The 20,445-nt window shown below is 47.9% G+C and overlaps 2 protein-coding genes across 5 annotated transcripts; both read right to left on the minus strand.

The window, feature by feature from the left end:
* Positions 1-429: 429 nt before the first annotated feature.
* Positions 430-2,821, minus strand: LOC146753656 (rho GTPase-activating protein 32-like). Its single transcript, XM_085529175.1, has 3 exons — positions 1,553-2,821; positions 1,145-1,287; positions 430-669 (listed from the first exon to the last, which is right to left on the minus strand). Exons 1-3 carry the CDS (start codon positions 1,642-1,644, stop codon positions 467-469), a joined length of 438 nt encoding a protein of 145 aa, XP_085385301.1. The 5' UTR covers positions 1,645-2,821; the 3' UTR covers positions 430-466.
* Positions 2,822-8,696: 5,875 nt separating this feature from the next.
* On the minus strand, positions 8,697-18,824 carry LOC146753657 (rho GTPase-activating protein 32-like). 4 transcript variants are annotated; one of them, XM_085530702.1, is made up of 18 exons: positions 18,669-18,824; positions 16,463-16,558; positions 15,573-15,651; positions 15,021-15,127; positions 13,911-13,983; positions 13,713-13,784; positions 13,244-13,366; positions 13,054-13,131; positions 12,788-12,869; positions 12,374-12,517; positions 12,198-12,300; positions 11,905-12,037; positions 11,326-11,408; positions 11,111-11,218; positions 10,706-10,845; positions 10,035-10,227; positions 9,528-9,673; positions 8,697-9,206 (listed from the first exon to the last, which is right to left on the minus strand). In XM_085530702.1, exons 6-18 carry the CDS (start codon positions 13,764-13,766, stop codon positions 8,785-8,787), a joined length of 1,809 nt encoding a protein of 602 aa, XP_085386828.1. In that variant the 5' UTR covers positions 13,767-13,784; positions 13,911-13,983; positions 15,021-15,127; positions 15,573-15,651; positions 16,463-16,558; positions 18,669-18,824; the 3' UTR covers positions 8,697-8,784. The 4 variants fall into 4 exon arrangements, with proteins under 4 accessions (XP_085386828.1, XP_085386825.1, XP_085386826.1 ...); XM_085530699.1 differs by having other exon boundaries at positions 15,573-15,683; XM_085530700.1 differs by lacking the exons at positions 16,463-16,558; positions 18,669-18,824 and having other exon boundaries at positions 15,573-16,456.
* Positions 18,825-20,445: the final 1,621 nt, after the last annotated feature.

The following is a 20,445-nucleotide window of genomic DNA, read 5'->3' on the forward strand; positions in this document are numbered from 1 at the left end:
GCTCTCTTGTGGGTCAGCTTCGGAGAAGGTAAAAAGTCCTTCACAGAGCGCTCCATGGACAGACTGCTGTGTCTGCTGGGGGACCTGGTTAGGTCTCTGATTCTTACGTTAAAACCTCCTCGGCCTCAGCTCACTGCCATCTTTAATTTGTAGTGCCTGCAAGTCTGACCAACAGCTCTGCTTACAGGAGAAGCACAATTGGTTTCAGGTGTGTGGCCCTGAAATCTGGAAAACCCCAGTGTTTCCAGGTACAGCCAACACAGACCAGGATAGACGTCAGTGTGGCTTTCTGCATCTCGTGACTGCCTGCCCAACCAGGAAGGAAATGCACCCTTGAGTGGCTCCACTGAGCCCGTAGGGCAACTGTGTGTAAGTTGAGTCCTTGGAGATGTAACGGACAAAAAGTAAACCAATAAAAATCACCCAAATAATGATGATGGAGGCTGGAAAGGGAATTCCTCTTTCTTTATCTTTCAGATGGAAAATCAATGATTGCATCCAAGTTCCTTAGTACAGCTGCGGGGCCTTCCTCCGCTTGTATCTTGCTGCTCTGTGTTGCAACAGGAGAGCTGCTCTGACCTCTCCTCTCAGCCTGTGCCTTCTGCACGGTGAGCAGCTTTGTGGATGGAGACACCCACACAGACTTGGGCCCTGCCAGAGAACTGTGCCCTGCAAGGGAAAAACACAGGTGAGACGGAGGAGGAAGCAGCAGCACAGCCATCCCAGTTCTGCATATCTCTCAGAATTGCTCATCCAAGCCACTGGAAGAAGAGGAGCTCAAAATAACCGTGTGCTCAGTGGTATGCTCGTGGCAAAGGACACAGCCACAATTAAGAGCAACTCACTGTATCGAAAAAGGCAAACAAAAAGCGTAGAAAAACTAGGGGGCAGGGATCTCAGAAAGCTTCACAGCCACACTTCAATCAAGCTTCACCTGCTTGCAAAAAATCTTAACAGCAGTGATAGTTTTCTCCATGTAAGGCTTGGACACTCTCATGACCCAGCAACGGGGCACAGTATTCTAACCTAAGCCCAGAAGCCTGCTGTCTCCTCGACAGTAATAGAATTTTCAAAGGTCTTGGAGAAGCCCTGGATTGGATGAAGCTGTCAGATCAACATCAAGCTAATGGAGGAAGACACTCACCTACTCCCTCTCCCAAGGCTGGTGTGGATTTGGAGCAGAAGAGGACATCTGCGTGGCTGATGAGGAATTCCACAACAGCTGACTGGGTCTGCAGCTCCATGCAGGCAGCTTCACTGGCGCAGGGAGATTGGCTCTGCTGGGATCTGAAGAAAAGGCAGATCTTACAAGTCATTTCCCCAAGATCATTTCCCCAAGTCTGAATTTCTGTAGCCAAAAACTGTCAAACTGGGCTCCGGAGATTTCCGCAGTGGGCAAACAGTGATGCCACTGACGAAATTATCCTGGATGATCAGGGACACAGCAGTCCCAGCTAAACAAGTGAGTAGAAACTGTCATCTAGAAATTGTTCCCCTGGGGTTGGAGGAGAGCAGAACTAAGCATCGTGTTGAAAAGGAAAAAGAAGTTTACCTTAAGAGGTTTGGAGCCCACACAATTGCTAAGTTCTTCGCGTCCATGTTTATCACCGAGCAGATCCCAGCCAGAGACACCAAGTGTCTCATTAAGTCCCATGGGGACAGTGCACTGGTGGTCAGCACTGAGGCAGACTTGATGCCTTCCAAGAGGCATCTGGGGAACACAGAATCACAGAATGACCCGGGTTGGAAGGGACCTCAAGGATCATGAAGCTCCACTCCCCCTGCCTGGTAGGGCCACCTATCTTCCACATTTATTAGACCTGTCTGTCCAGGGCCACATCTAACCTTGCCTTGAATACCTCTACAGATGGGGGATCCACAACGTCCCTGGGCAGCCTGTTCCAGGACCTCAGCACTCTCCTAGTAAAGAACTTCCCCTACCAACCAACGTAAATCTTCCCTCTTTCAACTTAAAACCATTTCCCCTTGTCCTGATATTATCAGCCCTTTCAAAGAGTTAACACCCCTCCTGATTATACACACAGCCCGTGCCATCAAGGACAAGCTTCTATCTCTTCTTGATTCCTAGTTCCATGGCGTGCACAGCATGCTGTGCTGCATGCACAGCACAGCTGTTCTGCAGAGGAACAGGGGCACCCAGTGACCAACAGCAGCCATTGTCTGCAAATACACAGCAACTTCCCAGGATCTGCAGCAACAATCTCCCCACACACTCCACTTCACACAGACACTATGACCCTGATTAGACTCAAGCAGCAGACTTAAAACAAGTCAGAGTTTTAGATTCCAGGATATTTGAGGTTCTATAATGTGTGAAATTCAGTTACACAACAGTGCCGAGGTGCCTGCGTTTCAAGCAACTTTCAGATCACGGCCATGTAAAATAAAAACAAATTCTGTGCAGAAATAGCAAGCCTGTACCTTAATACCCATGAGATTATCCATTTTTTACTGCGTTCTGACTAAGTTCTAAAATTTGCTCATCCCAGTTCACTTCAACAAGTTCCACCAGTTCACGCAACGCAGTTCTGAGATCCTGTGTATGTTAGGCAGATAGAATTGAGCAGTGCAGAAATAATCTCTGACAGCTTTAAGAGCTCCGTTCTGCTTACAAACTCTCAGTCCAAAACTATTCTCAGTTTTAAGGAAATGAACACCTGAAGCAGTTGGATCATCTGCCATTTGCCGCATTCTGCTTCTTGGCATCATGATTAGCACAAAGGGTTTTCTGCTGTCCTGCAGAAATGGACAAAGTCCTGCTTACAAATGGACCAAGTTTCAGTGTACAGCAGAGTTTGTACCAGACTGAAAAGCCAAATCATTCAATTCATGTGCTCAGGTTGTTATGCACTCTGAAAGGAAACAGAACTAACTGTTGGATTCTGAAGGCAATCTGTGGGTTCCTACATTACCTCCTGATTCTGGAAGAGGAAATTCTAATAGCAAATGCAGAACTTTGCTCTTCGTAGACATGAGAAGAGCTGGCATTTAGTAACATTCATTTCTGGGAAATCAAATGATGTGTCTCTATTTTTACTACAGATAGTATAGGGAGCAGCCAGTTGAAGAACCAGATACAAAAAATCAGCCCATTGGCAAGAAAATACTTCTCCTTAAATTCTGTATGCTATCATGGTATAGAATCAGGCTACAGTGCCACATAGGCCAACCAAGCGTAGAACCAAATCCACAAAATACTGGCAGACAAAGCAGCAAAAACAGGGACAATATTCAGCAGACAGGCCTTTCTACCCACAGCTCAGCATGTTCTGCCATCCAAAAAGCAAGGCCTCTTGTCAAGCTCAGCTATTTCCCTTCTCAGTGTATTCTAGCACCACTGATACCCACTGGTATCCTCCTGTAGAGTGCCATCATATTGTCATCATCCAAAGGGAAAACCCACACAGCAGAGCATACAGCACTACACCCATGCTCCAAATATCCGCCTGAAAAACAAAAAGACAAGCTTACAAACCTGAAGCACCTCAAATGGCTTCCTGACAGACTGGATTGTCTGCCCTTGCCAAAGCCCACATATAGCCCATGAAAAGCTGGCTCTTTCCCTCAGGAAAAAAAACCTTATCGTCCCAGAGAAAGCATATAACCCTCATTCAATTGCCCTTCCGCTCAGCTTAGAGCACTACTGAAACCAGCATCTTCACCTTAGCTCATCACACTGCTGCAGTTCCTTTTACAAGGATTTCACTGGCAAAAATGAAATCAAAGCCGTCACAAGGGATTTAGCACAGTTACGTGTTACTGGCTACGAGAGCTGTCAGCACAGTCACCTGTCAGGCTTTGCTGCTGTTCTCTTTATGTAGAGGCACAACAAGGTTCAGACACCTCACAGTGCAATTCTCACTTGGACTGTAAAGAAAAAGGAGGCTTGAAAAGCAGTGTGTGGAAAACAAAGAAACAAGAATTAGAACAACAGTGGGGCCATGGCACTTGTAGGAATTGCTCCGCCTTTAACAGCAGAGCGATTCAAGAAGGATGAGGGCATTGCAAACCAGACCAGTTTGGACAGATTAACAACTGCAAGTAGTGTGTTCCAAAATTCCAGACATCTCTCAATTTTTAGTACATTATAAATCACAATGCAAATTAATCTTCACATACAACATGGAATCTAAGGAGAAGTCTGACAAAAAAGACTGCACAAAAATGATGGATAATTAGAACACAGCAAATTGCTCTTTCAAAAACTTAGTAATAGAAAGAGATCTCTGAAGCTGCTGTTCTGTAAAGCCCCAAAGCAGTCGCTTGAGGCAGTTCAGGATTAGCCAGAGACAAACCAGCCAGCTGTGTGAACTGAGACCAATTGCACTTTTCTAGTCTGTGGCCACTGACAGCTTCTGAGAGCTACCAAGCAATGCAACCTAGCAGAATTCAGAAGGGAAACCAAGAGAGCCTACCTGAGCTCCACTGCCTTGAAATGCTCTGTGGAGAGGGAAGGGAAAGAGGGGAAAACAAACACCGCTCTACATCCCTCTGAGCCAATAGACGCTTTGCCCTGGATTAGCTCTGGTGCTGCATAAGCTGGGCTTCCACAGCATGTGTTCAGGTGGTAATCAAGGCCTCCCTGGAAGAACACAAAAAATAGAGAGAAATGTTTGCTTTAACAGAGTTTATGTCTTCTGGTCATAACACTTCAGAAGCCTCAGAGGCTTCTTCTCCTGTGTATTTTTTCATTCATCTTTGATTTTGCTTTCATTCAATGTGACCTCACGAAGCAAATATTGTCTAAAACCATGAGCATCACATGAATGTGGAGATCTCAAGCTGCTCACTTATCTAGTACCCTTGGCATGATGCTTTATTTTCCTCAGCTGATCAAACAGCCTGTTGGTCTAAATTACCTGTGAAAGGCTCTAAGTCTGGCCAGGAAAACTCATTTGATGACAAGTAATTCTTTTGGAATCAGTAAGTCAGACTTCCCATTCTTTCGTACCTATCTTACATGTTAATAAAGGCTTCTGGAAATCAGTTTGAAGATCAAGGAACAATTCAGTTCAAGCATATGCAATCACAGGATCCGTACGTCACCTGCAAAAGTCATTTTATTCTATCCAACCCCATGCTCCTATTACAGAACCTTGCATAAGACAGGTGATATACCTACAAAATTATCTACAGCTTAGACTATGAAAACAGGGAGTCTAGCTAGAGAAAATAATCTACCTGTGCTTCTGAGCAATCTGTTAACCACTCTCACACAGTTCAGGCCATTCCAAACAAGATGCAATGACATGTCAGCCACAGAAACAGCTTGATTTTAGGGTGTTTGTTTGGACAAGCCCCTGTTGCATACGGTGGTCAAACATGCATTACTTGGGGGCACATTGTATTTGATTTAACAGATCCTCTTACCTTTGGCTTTGCACAGAGTCCAAAGTCCATCAGCTTCTAATTGTCAATCAGCAGATTTTCCCGGTGGATGAGAAAGCAGTCAGGAATGATTTCCACCCAAGTGCCCAAGGAAACATATTTTCTCTTCTCTTCTTTCCTGCTGTGGACAGTGGTTCCCAGTCTACTCAAAGCTCGCTCGCTCTCGCTGTCTCAGAGATCTTCACTGACTGCTGGCAAGTTCCCATCTTCCAATATCCCAGGTGGGAAATACTAGCTTGTATCTGTTGGAAAGGACCTGGGGACTAGGAGGACAAGTGGTGAGAGACCACAGGCTGAATGCAAGCCAGCAGTGTGCTCTGACAGAAAAGAAGTACAACAAGATCATCAGCTGCATTAAAAAGCAGCACAACCAGACCAGGACAAGTCATTCCTGCTTCAACACTCATTGCACCACATCTACAATACTGTATCTGGTTTTTGGCCAGGAAGGATAACAACCTGAAACAAACTCTGTGGATGACCTCCAGCCTGTGCAGGGGGCTGAAGCTCCCACTCAGAGAAGAGAAGCTGGGGAGAAAGATGTTTGTTCAGAGTGCAGAGGAACCTCATGGCAGCTTCTCAATGCCTGCGGGGTGGGGAGAGGGGGTGCGTATGAAGGTTGACTGAGGCTCTGGCCAGCAGGTCACGATGGGATAGTGACAGGAAGCAGTCATACACCAAAACAGCAGACTAGATAGAAGGAAATAGCTCTCAAAGCACTGAACATATTACCCAGAGAGAACATGCAGCCTCATCCCTCGCAGAAGGTGATGATGAGAGTGGGAAAAGCTCTTGAGAAACTTGGTCTCACGATTCCCAGAGCAGCAGGTTCAGGCACAAATCTCTACAAGTCACCTCCACACCCAGTTCCTGTCCAAGCCCATAAATCCATCAGCTTCTCAGATGGAAGCCAGTTACTTCTAAAAGGTATAGACAATGCTTTATTTTTCAGTGAGGAAAGGCTCCTTAGATAGAGGGATTTCATAAGATGCCTAGGAAAATGCTCGTGCTGTAATTATTTGCTTTACTGAGAGATACCAGCAGCTTACAGAATGCCAAGCTCTAACCTACTGGTGAGGAAATATTCAAGCCTTCCAGTACCTAACCTGTGCTTCAAGACTTCAGTGACAGAAAATCCATTGGATGGGGCCAGAGGAATGCATCTCACCCCATACCCTCTGTATAGCCACCATTTGTTTAAAGGATCACTCTTCCTTGAGGCACAAAACTAGAGCAGGTTACACAACAGACTGACACCACAAGGGCTTCTCTCTAGATACAAACTGCAGCAAAGAGCATCACAAAAATGTGAAACCAACACTCAGATCAGATCTGTGTCTCTGCTCCGCTCATTCGGAGCATCATGTTTTACTCCCCTTTCAGAGGAAGATACTTCTTCGAGGATAACAAATTCCAGCTCAGCTACAGAACACAGTACCACATAGCAATAATTATCTAACATTTCCTGTAGGGAAAGAATCCTAAGCACACGTTACTGTCTGAGTTTCAGCTGGGACTGAATTATTTTCTTCAGTGTCTGATGTAATACTACGTTTTCATTCTAGAGGCTGAAAATGCATTTAGAGAGTATCAGAGAGAGATAAGTAACAATGACAGCACAGAAAGCATGGAACAGCACCGACAGGACTCTCCAGTTCCCCGTTCTCAATCAGAGAATATATATCAGAATATATAAAATTTTCTACTTAATTTTCAAACCAATGAATCTTGAACCCAGTCTCCACTGAGATATATAAGAATCCTTTCATTTCAGCTTTATTTTTATATTATTGTCTACTGCTAAAGATAAAAACAATCAACTGAAGTGTGGCAGAAATTATTTCTTACCTCTAAGACTATAAATATTTCTTTGATGTCTCTCTTACATGATCCAATGGGCAAACATGTTGATGACTTCAGTTCTTCACGGCATGAATTTCTGTTTTAGCATGAGACAAGTCATCCTTAAGAGACCATAAAAGCATCACTACTGTGACATACCAGGTACCACATCTGACTGCTGTGGAACATAACAAGCACATATGGGACTGTACACAATTCAACATCAACTCAGCAATGACTGACATCACTCCCATAGAAATTCTGAAACAGAGCTGTGAAAACTGAGAAGTAAAACATTCAGCATTTTCATTGGCATTTTGGTAAAGTTGCTGTAATAATGTAATAATGTTGTAATGACATAATGTAATGATGTAATAACTTCCTCCACTTTACAGCCAGAGAATACTGCCCTCTGAACAATGAGGAACAAGATTTGTGGTGCTCTGTTAAACTTTTTCCAGCTCTACAGCATCTTTCAAAAGGCAATGGGACCAGTAGGCTGCATTCCTATGTACCATCCCACCTGCCCCTGTGTTCTAGAGAACTCCACAACTCCAACAGAAGATATTATCATATTTAAATGCCTTTTGGCTTACCCATAAAGTAACTTTCTCCATGATTTTTACTGCAACTTTTTCACCACTAAGAAGATGCCGCCCGAGTTTTACCTTTGCAAAACCACCTACAATTCAGAACACAGATGCTTAAAGTTGAGTGTGAATTCTTCTCTAATATAATATTACAGGTAAAGCAGAGTACCTAGCATACACTGTGTGTAATGCTTTAATTAGAGGAAGAGGTAATCAGCACCATCAATTTCCAACTGGATTCAAAAATCCAATTTCAAGTTTATTTAAATGAAACCTGACTTAGAGAACTGACAAGAGCTGTTAATCTATTCTCAGATTAATTCTAGAGTGGTGAGACAGACTGTTAGGCGTGCTGTTTCTGTACAAAGATGACACTTACCCGTTCCAACTGTTTCATGGAATTCCTAGTACTTGAGAATTTCCTTGTAGTCACTGACAGACATCCTGAATGTGCAAGAACTGAAGATCCTCCAAGCACGTGCAATGAGGAAGTGCCAGCAGTGTTCACATCCTACTTAGGACATATTCTTAGAGGCAGAAGGGACACTCGTGGCAGATCCAGCAATGCTCATCTTCTCACCAACGTGCATCCCCCTCTCACCCAGCAACAACAAAACACAGTGTGTGAAGCTGGCTTCACTTAGGTTAACAATATGGAACATCCCTCAGGGCTTTGTGCCACAGAGCAGTAGCAGGGCTGGACTACAGCTTTAGGAAGCAGTGGAAGCCTTTCCCTGTATGGTTACAGTGTCCCTGCATGCACCCCACAGCCAGAGCGTTGCAAGCTGAGCTGCCTTGATGTTTCTTACACTCATCCCAAACTCTGCAAATGAAAACTCAGAATGCAGTCATGGCACGATTGAGCACGAGCGTGCCTTTATTCAGTAGGAGAAAGGAGGGGGTGTGAAGCTTGGCGGAACGACGGGACTCATCCACTGTTGTCTCACGAGAGTGGCTCAGAAGTCGTGCTGTTGCCCGGAGCCTGGGCCTCTTGGCCTGATTCTACCTGCCCCTCCAAGATGTTTGGCTTCTCCTCTGTAAAGCTGACCTGAGCCTGCATGGTTGTGCTGCTGTCGGGCCACTCGGGCTGTGCTTTCGCTGGGCTTTCCTGGAAAGGCTCTGGGTCACAGTCCAGGCTGGTGCCTGAGGTGTCTGGCAGGCTCAGGTCAGCAGGTTCATCAGGGATGGGGTGAATGAGAGCTTCAACGATGATGACATTTCTTTCTTCGTCACTGCTGTCATATGATAGGCTGTCACTTGAAGTGCCGCATCCTGTGCTTCCCATGAGCTCTATATTGATGGAAGCACAGGATGCGGCATCATCATATGAGCTGCGTCCTTCAGTTCCACAAGGGCTATAGTCTCCTAGGAACGAGTAGATGCACAGTGGTTAGTGTTGAATGTTCAGAAGATGAATCATGAAACAGGTTCTTGACATTTGGCATTTTTTAGTGGTGGTGGGCAGAAGCAAATATGCTTCTAGCAACAGTGTCACTGTCTTGAAAGTGATCCTCGTGCAGGTCCAGCTCTTGTGTTGACAAGAGACTCATTTGGGAAAGACAGGGGTCAACTGAAGATGTCAGGCACGGGCCTGAACTCCACAAGGAGGTACAAGCCCACTGAAAGCAAGAATTCTACCAGTGTTGCTGACAAGCAGTGTTTTGAAAGCTGGATTTGCACCCTTACCTGCCAAGACCACGACTTCTGCTTCAGAGGGCGCACTGGCACTGCTCTGCAGTTGGTGTTCGGCCATATGGAATGGTCTGTGCAGGCAGAAGCACGAACACCAACTGCAAGCTGGTGACTCTGCCCTCTTACTGGGAGAACTTGGTCTGGAGAGAGAAAACAGAGCATGCTGTCAGTCGCGGTGCAGGGTGAGGGAAGAGCTGCACTGAGCCCTTGCCAATAGTTGCCCATTGCCAGCACTGCCTGCTTTCTGCTGAAACACAGCTTAGAAACACACTCTGTTTCAAACAGCAGAGGATGCTTCCATTCCTACAGCTCAGCCCTCAAGTCCTGCTGGCTACATTCTTCTCAACCATGTCAATCAAGATACAGAGCATGTGAGTAAAGGCTACACAGCTGGACAGGACAGGAGCTGGCAGGCTCATATATATATAATGGACAAATATTAAACCAATAAAACCCACCCAACCAATGAAGATACGGTCTGGAAAGGGAAGTCCTCTTTACCTCTTAGATGGAAAATCAATGACAGTGTGGAAGGCCCCAGGTACAGCTGCGGGGCCTTCCTCCACTTCGATCTCGCTGCTCCACGTAGCAGTGGGAGAGCTGCTCTGGCCGCTTCTCTGAGCCTGTGCCTCCTGCAGCGTGAGCAGCTTTGTAGCAGGAGACACAGACTTGGGCCCGGCCAGAGAACTGTGCCCTGCAAGGGAAAAACACAGGTAAGACGGAGGATCAGAAAGCAGCAGCACAGCCATCCCAGTTCTGCATTTCTCTAAGACTTCCATATCCGAACCACTCAAAGAAGAGGAGCTCAAACTAACAGTGTGCTCAGAGGTATGCTCGTGGCAAAGGACACAGTCATAATTAAGAGCAGCTCACTATACTGAAACAGGCAAACAAAAAGCCTAGAAAAACTAGGGGGCAGGGATCTCAGAAAGCTTTGCTGCCACAATTCAATCAAGCTTCAGCTGCTTGCAAAATATCTTAACAGCAGTGACAGTTTTCTCCATGTAAGGTTTGGGTTTGGACACACTAAGGACCCAGCAACAGGGCACCATATGCTAATCTAAGCCCAGAAGCCTGCTGTCTCCTCGACAGCAAAACCATTTTCAAAGGTTTTGGAGAAGCCCTGGATTGGATCAAAGTGTCAGATCAAGCTAATGGAGGAAGACGCTCACCCTCTCCCACGGCTGATGTGGTTTCGGAGCAGAAGATGACATCTGTGTGACTGATTATGAATTCCACAACATCTGTCTGTGTCTGCAGCTCCATGCAGGCAGCTTCACTATTGGAGCAGGCAGATGGGCTCTGCTGGGATCTGAAGAAAAGGCAGATCTTACAAGTTATTTCCCCAAGATCATTTCTCCAAGTCTGAATTTCTGTAGCCAAAAACTGTCAAACTGGGCTCTGGAGACTTCCGCAGTGGGCAAACAGCGATGCCACTGACGAAATTCTCCTGGATGATCAGGGACACAGCAGTCCCAGCTAAACAAGTGAGTAGAAACTGTCATCTAGAAATTGTGTCCCTGGGGTAGGAGGAGAGCAGAACTAAGCATCGTGTTGAAACAGAAAAAGAAGTTTACCTTAAGAGGTTTGGAGCCCACACAATAGCTAAGTTGTTAGCGTCCATGCTGGTGTCGGAGCACTTCCCTGCAAGAGACGCCAGGTGTCTCATTAGGTACGCCAGGGTCCTGGAAAACAAGAGAGGCAGATGTTCACCACCAAAAAGCAAGCTGTGCTGCAGTGCACAAAACAAACATAACTTCATCCAGCTCAGCAGACCGAGTGCAGCACTGACCTGTAGTGAGGAGCGGGCAGCTGCTGGATGGCGTCCTTCATTCTCTGCACCCGCTCCTCCTCTTCTGCAGCACCGGCAGCGTCCTGGAAAAAGGCAGGAAGGGATTCAGACACCAATCAGCATAGATAGCTGCCACAGGTTTGTGAACCATGGGACAGTGCGCTAGTGGTCAGCACCGAGGCAGACTCGATGCCTTCCAAGAGGTATCAGGGGAACACAGCAGCACGCAGCCTGTGCCACCAAGGCCAAGCATTGCAAGATCTGGGGGGCTTTACTGCCTGATTACATAGTGCAGCTACTCGCAGCAGGGATTTTTTCTCCAAAATGCTAATAACCCCATTCTAGCAATAGCTGGGGAACAGCATAGGAAAGGGAATTCTCACAAGCATTGTGAATAGCTTAAATAAGCACCTCCTGGCACCACCACAAGTGCCATCAGTGAGAGGCAGGATATGACAAAGACATGCCTCATGGGGCTAACAGGAAGAAGACCTCAGAGCTGGGGCACTGCTGCAACCACTAGCCAGGACGCCCAGGGAACAGGTATGTGTCATTTCCAAGACATTCCCCAGTGCTTACCAGGAACTTGTCATACAGCTCCTCGGTCAGCAGCGGGTTTGGGAGCTCCCTGAAATACATCTTGCACAGGGAGCTCACGCTGTGAATGTCCTGGACGCTGAGCTCGGGAACCTGCTCCGTATCGAATTCATGGCTGCAGAGAAGGACACAGAATTGGGCAGAGGGCTTTGAGAAAGACGAAAACAAGTCCACAGCCACACAAAATAGAGTCAAGAAAAGGAAGGGGATCCTCTGAACACCCGCAGCATGGCACGTGCCCCTACTGACAGCTGTGTCAGTCGCAGCACTCTTACCGTAGTCGCTGGATCTTGGACTTGACTCCAGACAGGCGGTATATCCCCCGCACCACGCCATGATGCTCAATGAATTGAGCACAGCTCTGCAGGACCTGGGGGACTACAGAACAAGAGCCAGCGGTTAGCTCAACTTGCCCAACGAAGGAAGATCTCAGGAATGGGCTGTTCCTTACCATCACGGCCAGTGCGGAGAAGGTGCTCCCCCAGGTCACAACCAAATACCCCTTCCTTCTCTGGCTCCGGCTCCGTCGCTCTCCTGGGGCGGGCCTTCACCAGGGAACGAAGGAAGGGGATGAGCTTGCCCCGTCTCCTTGGCACTGCACAACAAAACAAAGAAACCAGTTCATTTCAGGCTTGGCTCGGTTGGACAAGGCCAAACATAATGCATTTGACAAAGCATGTAACAATGGGAAGAGAATTCCCAACAAGGACACGCAAGAACAGATTTTCCCTATCCCTGGAGGTGCCCAAGGAGCTTAATGCAGTCCTCTTGCTAAGCTTGCTGAACTTGGGTATTAACAAATCCCCTGAAACTCACATTTTGATCCCATTTTACTAACCCGAATTATCAAATGTAACATACGTACCTGGCTCTGGCAATGAGTTGAGGAGGGAATCGGGAACTTTTCCACTGATGAGTTCAATGCACTCACCAGGGAAAAGCCCAACCTGTAATAAGAACAAAAAGACAGGTGGGCATTAGACCAAACACAGAGCCAAAGGGAAGGTCCTCTGACACCAACACAGGGCAACCGTTTTCATCCAGAAGCCATCCTGTGCAGGCAGAGCAGCTCCAACCTGAGATTCCTGACTCTACTCAAGTTGTGCTCTCTGCTCAAAAACGTGTGCCTACCTCAAAGCCACGCTTGCCTCTCCAAAAGGGGCTCAGCTCCTTTGGTGGCATGTCAATAATGCACACCAGATCTCCAACCTGCAAGAGATTGAAACGTCAATCCCACATTCAGCAAATCTGGTAGGAAAACAGATCTCAAACGACTGCCTTCTTCTATGCATGACAACAAGGAACGCCTGTAACTGCTTACCTCAAGGGAGAGCTCACCCGGCCCCTGGGCGACGTAGGTCTTAATAACATGGGCCGCCGCAATCGCTGGAACGTTCAAAGATGACACCACACGCTCCAGCTGCGGCTTCCGCATGTTATCAGCCTGCAAAACAGAGAACAGGCCATGGTCAGGGGCTGAGGACAAACCAGGAGAATTTCAAGGTGAGGAGCACATCTGCAGAGAAAGCTGCAGCAAATGTGCTCCGTCCTTATCAGGTGCACTTCAGAAGGAGCTGCACGTCTCATCACAGTTATTTTTCTTCCTGGCGTGCATTGCCAGGCCATGCAAAGATGCATCTCTCTCTACCCAGACTAATCAGCAATGGCACTGGCGCAGACAGTTGGCCAGGCCTTTTTTGGCCCAATCTTTCCTGCAGGAGAGTACATCTGCAGCTCCTTCTAATGGCTCAACACAGGGAACAAAGACCAGCCAGAGCTTCATACTGTACCTCCGTCGCCACCAACTGAGGCTCACGGCTGATCCCACTGCACGCAGCACCCATCACAGCAAGTGTGAACAGCTGGAACAGAGCAGAAACACACTTCTGTTTTCTCTATTCACACAGCACAGTATGGACAGAATTCTTCAGAACTACATTCACATACCATGCGGCAAAACCATGCAGGGGAAAAAACATGGCACGTACCTGGCAGTGAGATCACCTCAAGCTCTCTGCAGCAGTTCCTTGTCGCTTTGCTCAGATGATATGAGAGCAAAAGCTGCACCGAGGCAGTGGGCGGAGGGCGAGGAGAGGAGAGAGAAAGAGCAGGTCAGTGAGCAGGGCTAAGACAGTCATGGAATAACACACACAGCACAACTGTCCCATCCACTTGCTGCAAGACATGCTGAGTCTCAGGCTACGTGATGCCTGTCCACCCAGCAACTTTACAATGCTTCCACTACTGAGCAAAGACAATGGAAGAAGCACGGGACAGGTGCCAACTTTACTGATACCCCCTTTGGAACGTGTGTACCGGGGAAAATTACGTCTGATGGTCCAGAGTAAGCAATATGGTGCTGTGAGCTCCGACAGCCAGCAGTTCTCAACACCTCACTGCCCACCCATCCATCCCACGCCAGCTCAACTTACCTACAAGCTGCTGCACACGATGGTGTGAAGAAAAAAACACTAAAGGAACTAACTAACTAACTAACTAACAACACTAACTAACTAACAACACTAACTAACTAATGGCACTAACTAACTAAAGTCACTAACTAACAAACAGAACTAACTAACAAACAGAACTAACTAACTAACGGCACTAAAGGCACAAGACCAAGAAGACAACCAACCACTCTGACCACTAGCTCACCCACAAAGGAACACAGAACGCACCGCTCCTCCCCTCATTCCAGCCGCTTATGACATCACCAACGGCCAACAGCCTGGTCCACCATGACCCCCCACAAGGCGGGGAGCCAAGACCACGTGGTCACATCTGATTCCAACACGGCACCACAACATTCCAGGACTCAGTGTGGGCTTGGAATTCTATCCTGGTGTGGCAGCGCAATGGGAGGTGTTAGGGCACAGCTGAAGAGCTGACAGACACCGGACGTTTCCAAAGGAGGGTGCCAGATTAACTCTCAGCATTCTCTTGCGGGGCTCTTAGGGATGCTTCAAACCCATTTTCACTGCCTAGCTCATTTCTAGAAAGTCCAGTTGAGAAATGCTCACTTTGTCTGGGGAACGCTTCTATGCATCATGAATTAAAAATAAAATAAAATGGGCACGCGACCCTATGAAACTTACCTCTCTGCTCTTGCTGTCAGCCAGACACCTCAGATGAGCATGACGTGTCCCTGCTCCTGAATGAAGATCCACCCAAGTCTGTGTTCCTCTCTGCTCCATCACAGGGTCTAAAAGAAACACAGACAGAGATGATTGCAAGATAATTTGAGCAGACGAATAGGAAGGATGCACATGAATTCTCTTTAGCAAGAAATACTACTTGAGAATCCACAGACAGTTTTTTGAGAGGTAGTATGAATGATGAAGAGAAAGAAAATAGATTCATTAAAATAACCTAGTTAATTATCTCCCCATCAAAAAAGCAAGCTTTCTGGGCACTGTTACCAGCAGCTCCTAGAACACCTTGCACCACAAACTGCGGCACATACATTTTCTTCCCACAGGTCCCTCCCCTTTCTCATTACTGTCAGATTCACTCAGGTTAAAATACATGGATCAGAACAGCCATTCAGTTCTGATGAGGCAGGATCCCACCACCGGGATGTCCCCCAGTCCCATTCCCTGCTTTTCCCAGCATGGGTTGGGAAATCAACAGCAACTGACATCACCTACCCAGACTTCTGCAGGGCCTTCCATTTGGTCTCACATCACAGCGAGAAGCAGGAGAGCTCTCGTGGCACAAAGCTCGGGGCTGCAGAAATCAAGGCTGCCTCTAAGATGGTGCTTCAAACAAAATGTGGAACTGGACATGAGACATGAAAGACAGGGCTGCATGTGCAACATCAGCGCTTCCTGCAGAGCACATCGCACAGCTGTAGGCACACTGCAGAAGACTCACACAGCACCTGAGAGGTAACAGCTCAGGAAGGAAAACCTTACCCCGGGAACACAGCCACAAGCTACTCTCTTCTTCGCGGCCTTCCTTCACACTCAGCATTTCCCTCAAGAGTGCTGCTCAAGGTGATGCTGTCTCCAGCTGTTGGCCACTTGCACTGCTGGATGCTGCACCCACAGCTCATTCTGCTTGGGGCAAAGCCTGCTGGCTTCACTGCAAACCACAGGCACAGGCCACAGCCTGATCCACCTGCTTTGTCTGAAAGGCTTCTAAGGCTGCTCTCATGGGATCCCTTCTGCTGCTCCTTCTCTCTGGGCAGGAAGCTCTACTCTCTCAGCAACAGCCAAGAGCTGGAAGGCTGGAAACGCCTCCAATCCCCACGGATGATTCTGTCTACAAACACAACAGCTGCCTGCTCTTCAGCAGGGGGATGCTCACCCAGCAAAGCGCTCACCCACCAGATACCTTTTCCATAATCTCAGAGCTGTGACAGCAGTGTGCAGCTCTTGGCACTGCATTTCCAGTCAAGGTAAACATAGATCTAAACTACTCCTTCTGTGTTCATACATAGATCCAGTTTGGGCTGGAGATCGAGAGCTCAATACAACAGATATAATGTGAGGTGCAACTGGAAGACGTTTCTCCAAGCCAACAAAAGCCAACTCACCAACCGTCAGCCAGGTCTTGCTAATTCGGATGATCGGAGCATGAGGGAGGGGATCGGACATCGGACCACAAGTGTCCATTTCCACTGCAGCTCCATCTAGAGAAGAGCATCAATCAGCAGGTGAGGATGAATTCATTCCCAGGCTGCAAAATGTATCTGTTCTTTACACAGACAAACCAACATTGATCCCTAACCAAAAAAAAAGGAACGGCAGGAGCTAATACGGACCAAAGAGGTTCTTGTTCCTACGCCTCATCCTCTCATCTCAAGTCCTGGGTGATGCCCACAGGCTTCAAGTCAGGTCTCAAATCCATTGGACTCCTGTCACTGGATTCACCCTGGCCTGGTCCAAGCCCCGGTCCTACCATAGAATCATAGAATTGCCCAGGTTGGAAAATACCTTGAAGATCATCAAGTCCAACCGCAGCCTAACCAGTGACCTAACTGTAAATACCCTACACTAAATCATATCCCTGAGTACCACATCCAAACGGCTCTTAAACACAACCAGGGATGGCGATTCAACCACCTCCCTGGGGAGCCTATTCCAGTACCTAACTACCCTTTTTGTAAAGAAGTGCTTCCTAATATCCAACCTAAACTTGCCCTGCTGCAACTTGAGGCCATTTCCCCTTGTCCTCTCACTTGTCACTAGTGAGAAGAGACCTGCCCCACTCTCACTGTAAGAACCTTTCACGTACTGGAAGAGGGCGATAAGGTCTCCCCTCAGCCTCTTCCCCAGACTAAACAGCCCCAGCTTCCTCAGCCTCTCCTCATAGGGCTGATTCTCCAAGTTTTTCATGAGCCTTGTTGTCCTTCTCTGGACCTGCTCCAGTAACTCCATGTCTTTCCTTTCCTCAGGTCCCCAAAACTGAACACAGTACTCGAGGTGAGGCCTCATCAATGCCGAGTACAGGGGCAGGATGACTTCCCTAGTCCTGCTCACCACACCATTCCTGATACAAGACAAGATGCCATTGGCCCTCTTGGCCACCTGGGCACACTGCTGGCTCATATTCAGCCGACTGTCCATCAGCACACCAAGGTCCCTTTCCATCTGGGAGCTTTCCAGCCACACCTCACCAAGCCTGCAGGGTTGCCTGGGGTTGTTGTGACCAAAATGCAGGACCCGACTCTTGGCCCTATTGAAACTCATGCCGTTAGCATGAGTTAACCAGACAGACCCTGGAATGAAGACTGCTCTCCAAAGCCCAGCAGGACACCAGCACACAAGAAGTTGATCAGATCCATCCCCAAGCAAGCACCGAGCCTCCCCAGGAAACTCCTTGCCATCAGCTCCTTCATCGCCTTTCCTTTCCTCCACACCTCAATCCCAAAGTAGTTTCCACATCTGCCAGCACGTGTTACCTCCCACCTGCTCATCGCACACTGCTTCAATAGCACCAAACTTGCTTCCAGGGCCCTCCTTCACCTCACTGTGCTAACATTCATGATTCAAAATACACAGAAATCCTAGCAGAAGTTCTTGGTGAAAACTGCACCTAACATTCCTCCTTCTACAAGCAAACAGGCCCAACACGTGGTCATGAAAATGCTTTCATCACAGAGAAGCAGAGATGGCACGGCAGGACAGACGTAATCAGAGTGCAAGTTTGAAGCAATTCGAGAACCTAGTCGTTCTTGCTGCAGGACCCCTGACTTCTGTTAAAAGCTGAACGGTCCCCAGAGCACCTGTTTCCATCAGCTGCCACCATCCAAAGCAGCCAGCCTTCTTACAGTCACCTGGCCCAAACATCCCTTTTGCTCTACACTTGATTCCTGCAAGAGATGGGAGCTCAGCATGCACACCATCCGTCCAAAACCCTATCCTTGTAGCAAGGGATCACAGCACTGGCACAGCTGAAACAAAAAGGGTGTGCGAGTTTCCTGTTAGCACTCACTGTGAACAAATCTACCACTGAGCAACACTGTGAGCCCCCACTTACCTCAGCACAGGTCAACCTGTAACCCCAGCCTTCCCCTATCCATGTGCACACGCACACCCACGCGCCACCCTCCCTGCATTGCACACCCACGTCCACGCACTGCATTGTATGCCCTCCTTTGCATTCATAGACGTGTGCAAACCATCCCTGGAAACACGTATGTGCCTACACCTTCCACAAATATTCGTTTGTCTGCACCTGTGTGCAACCCAACTCCTCAGCAAACGCACGCGTTTGTGCCACCCTGTCCACGCACTCACCACGTGCCCTTCTCATCACTGCTGCCTCCTCTGGTACCGGACCCACAGATGCTTCAGAGCTCATTAGCATGGACTTCCTTCCTCCCCTCAGCAGCTGCTCCTGCACTCACCTTCATTCCTACTCAGATACCGGCCGCTTCCAGCACCAGCTGACCTGCAAGACACAGAAAGGAAAGGTGGGAGTCATGCAAACGCACAAGCCCAAGGCTGCGTCACCACCACGTATGGCAGCCTCGGGAAGTCAGCTGCAACTACAGCCTTTGTCAGAATGGAAACAGGCACCGTCAGTTAAGTGTGACCTCTGAACTCATTGCCACCATCAGAAATAGGCACTGAAATCGCTCACTTCACTGCAGCTGGTTACCTCCAAATTCTTTTGCTTTTGGGAAAATGCGGACACGGAATTGAAGGACACCAGAAAACTGACAACTACTTCATTGTAGGTGGTTAAGCTTGGAAGCAGGACTTGAGCAAGAAAAGCTTCTCAGCTCCTTGTAAGGCACTAAGTGATGGGATGATTTCCCATACCTACAGATATCCTGTCCTCTGCCACAGGTGGCTGAGTGACACAAAAGCTGTGTCCTTGGTTCCCGGCGTTACCTTCTCATGCCGTTCATCTTGCTCTGCAGCTCCTGCTCTGAATAGTCTTCTTATATTCCCATGTGATGTACCCTGAAATGCATCATTTAGTGAGTCTGAACAAAACATAAGACATTAATTGGAACTATGAAGAAATGTCTTTTTTGCAGCCTGGTCACTCTTCGTCATCGGTATCCAGCAGGAGATCACGAAGCCCTGGAGGCACGGTGGTATCCACGCCATCATCCGAAACTTCGCATATATATATATCATTTATATTATTTTATATAGTACATAATATATAGTATTATGTATATAGTATACTTATACATATAGTATATGTATATATATATGCAGACTGCCACTGTCCAAACGTTCGGCTCCCCCAGCTTTTCCTGGGGGTTGGAGCATTCCCGTTTGGGATTTCGGTGTGGCCTCAGCTTTGTCCCCATCTCCTGGAGCTGTGTGAAGTTTCTACCCAGACGCTTGCCGAGTGCTCCAAGTTGCTCTGAAGCTTCTGGCACGCTTCATCACCATCACTTTCTGCCCCTCTCCTGCTGCCTGGTCTCTCTTCGTCATCGGTATCCAGCAGGAGATCACAAAGCCCTGGAGGCACGGTGGTATCCAGCTCATCATCTGAAACTTCTTCCACCAGATTGGAAGGAACCAGTCCTCTTGTGCCGTCTGTCAGCTCTCCCAGAAACCAGCCATCCTCATCCATGTCTCCACAGATGTAAACGTATTGTCCAGCTGTCAGTGGAAGCTCGTTTTCTGGGTCCTCATTCGGGCCCTCAAAAGGATTGTAGCTGTGACGAGCTATGAATCTTCGTATTGGTGGTGATGGTCTGCGACAATGCATGATGCAGACTGCCACTGTCCAAACGTTCGGCTCCCCCAGCTTTTCCTGGGGGTTGGAGCATTCCCGTTTGGGATTTCCGTGCGGCCTCAGCTTTGTCCCCATCTCCTGGAGCTATGTGCAGTTTTCCTCCAGACGCTTGCCGAGTGCTCCAAGTTTGACGTCAGCCTGCTGGACACTCTGCAAGAGAAGGGCTTCATAGAGCAGCAGCTGTGGAGGGAGCAGGAGAAACAGCATGAGAACCAAGGACACCTCTAGGAAAAGAATGAGTAGCTCCAGGCTTTCAAAGTAGGTCTTTGACCAGGAACTGTTATTGCAGTAGCTTTCCTCCAATTGGTGTGT

This window comes from Coturnix japonica, chromosome Z, assembly GCF_054131305.1.
Source record: "Coturnix japonica strain WE chromosome Z, WE-NBRP24, whole genome shotgun sequence".
In the NCBI taxonomy this organism is placed as follows: Eukaryota; Metazoa; Chordata; class Aves; order Galliformes; family Phasianidae; genus Coturnix; species Coturnix japonica.

Excerpts from the sequence above, each read along its gene's own strand:
- LOC146753656 (XM_085529175.1), bottom strand. The coding sequence starts at position 1,644 with ATGAGACACTTGGTGTCTCTGGCTGGGATCTGCTCGGTGATAAACATG. Across the intron at positions 1,288-1,552 it reads TGGGCTCCAAACCTCTTAAG|ATCCCAGCAGAGCCAATCTC; the intron begins GTAAACTTCTTT and ends CCTTTTCTTCAG. Across the intron at positions 670-1,144 it reads AGCCTTGGGAGAGGGAGTAG|GGCACAGTTCTCTGGCAGGG; the intron begins GTGAGTGTCTTC and ends TTTCCCTTGCAG.
- LOC146753657 (XM_085530702.1), bottom strand. The coding sequence starts at position 13,766 with ATGGGTGCTGCGTGCAGTGGGATCAGCCGTGAGCCTCAGTTGGTGGCG. Across the intron at positions 10,228-10,705 it reads CACATCAGCCGTGGGAGAGG|GGCACAGTTCTCTGGCCGGG; the intron begins GTGAGCGTCTTC and ends TTTCCCTTGCAG. Across the intron at positions 9,207-9,527 it reads AGAAGTCGTGGTCTTGGCAG|GAGACTATAGCCCTTGTGGA; the intron begins GTAAGGGTGCAA and ends ACTCGTTCCTAG.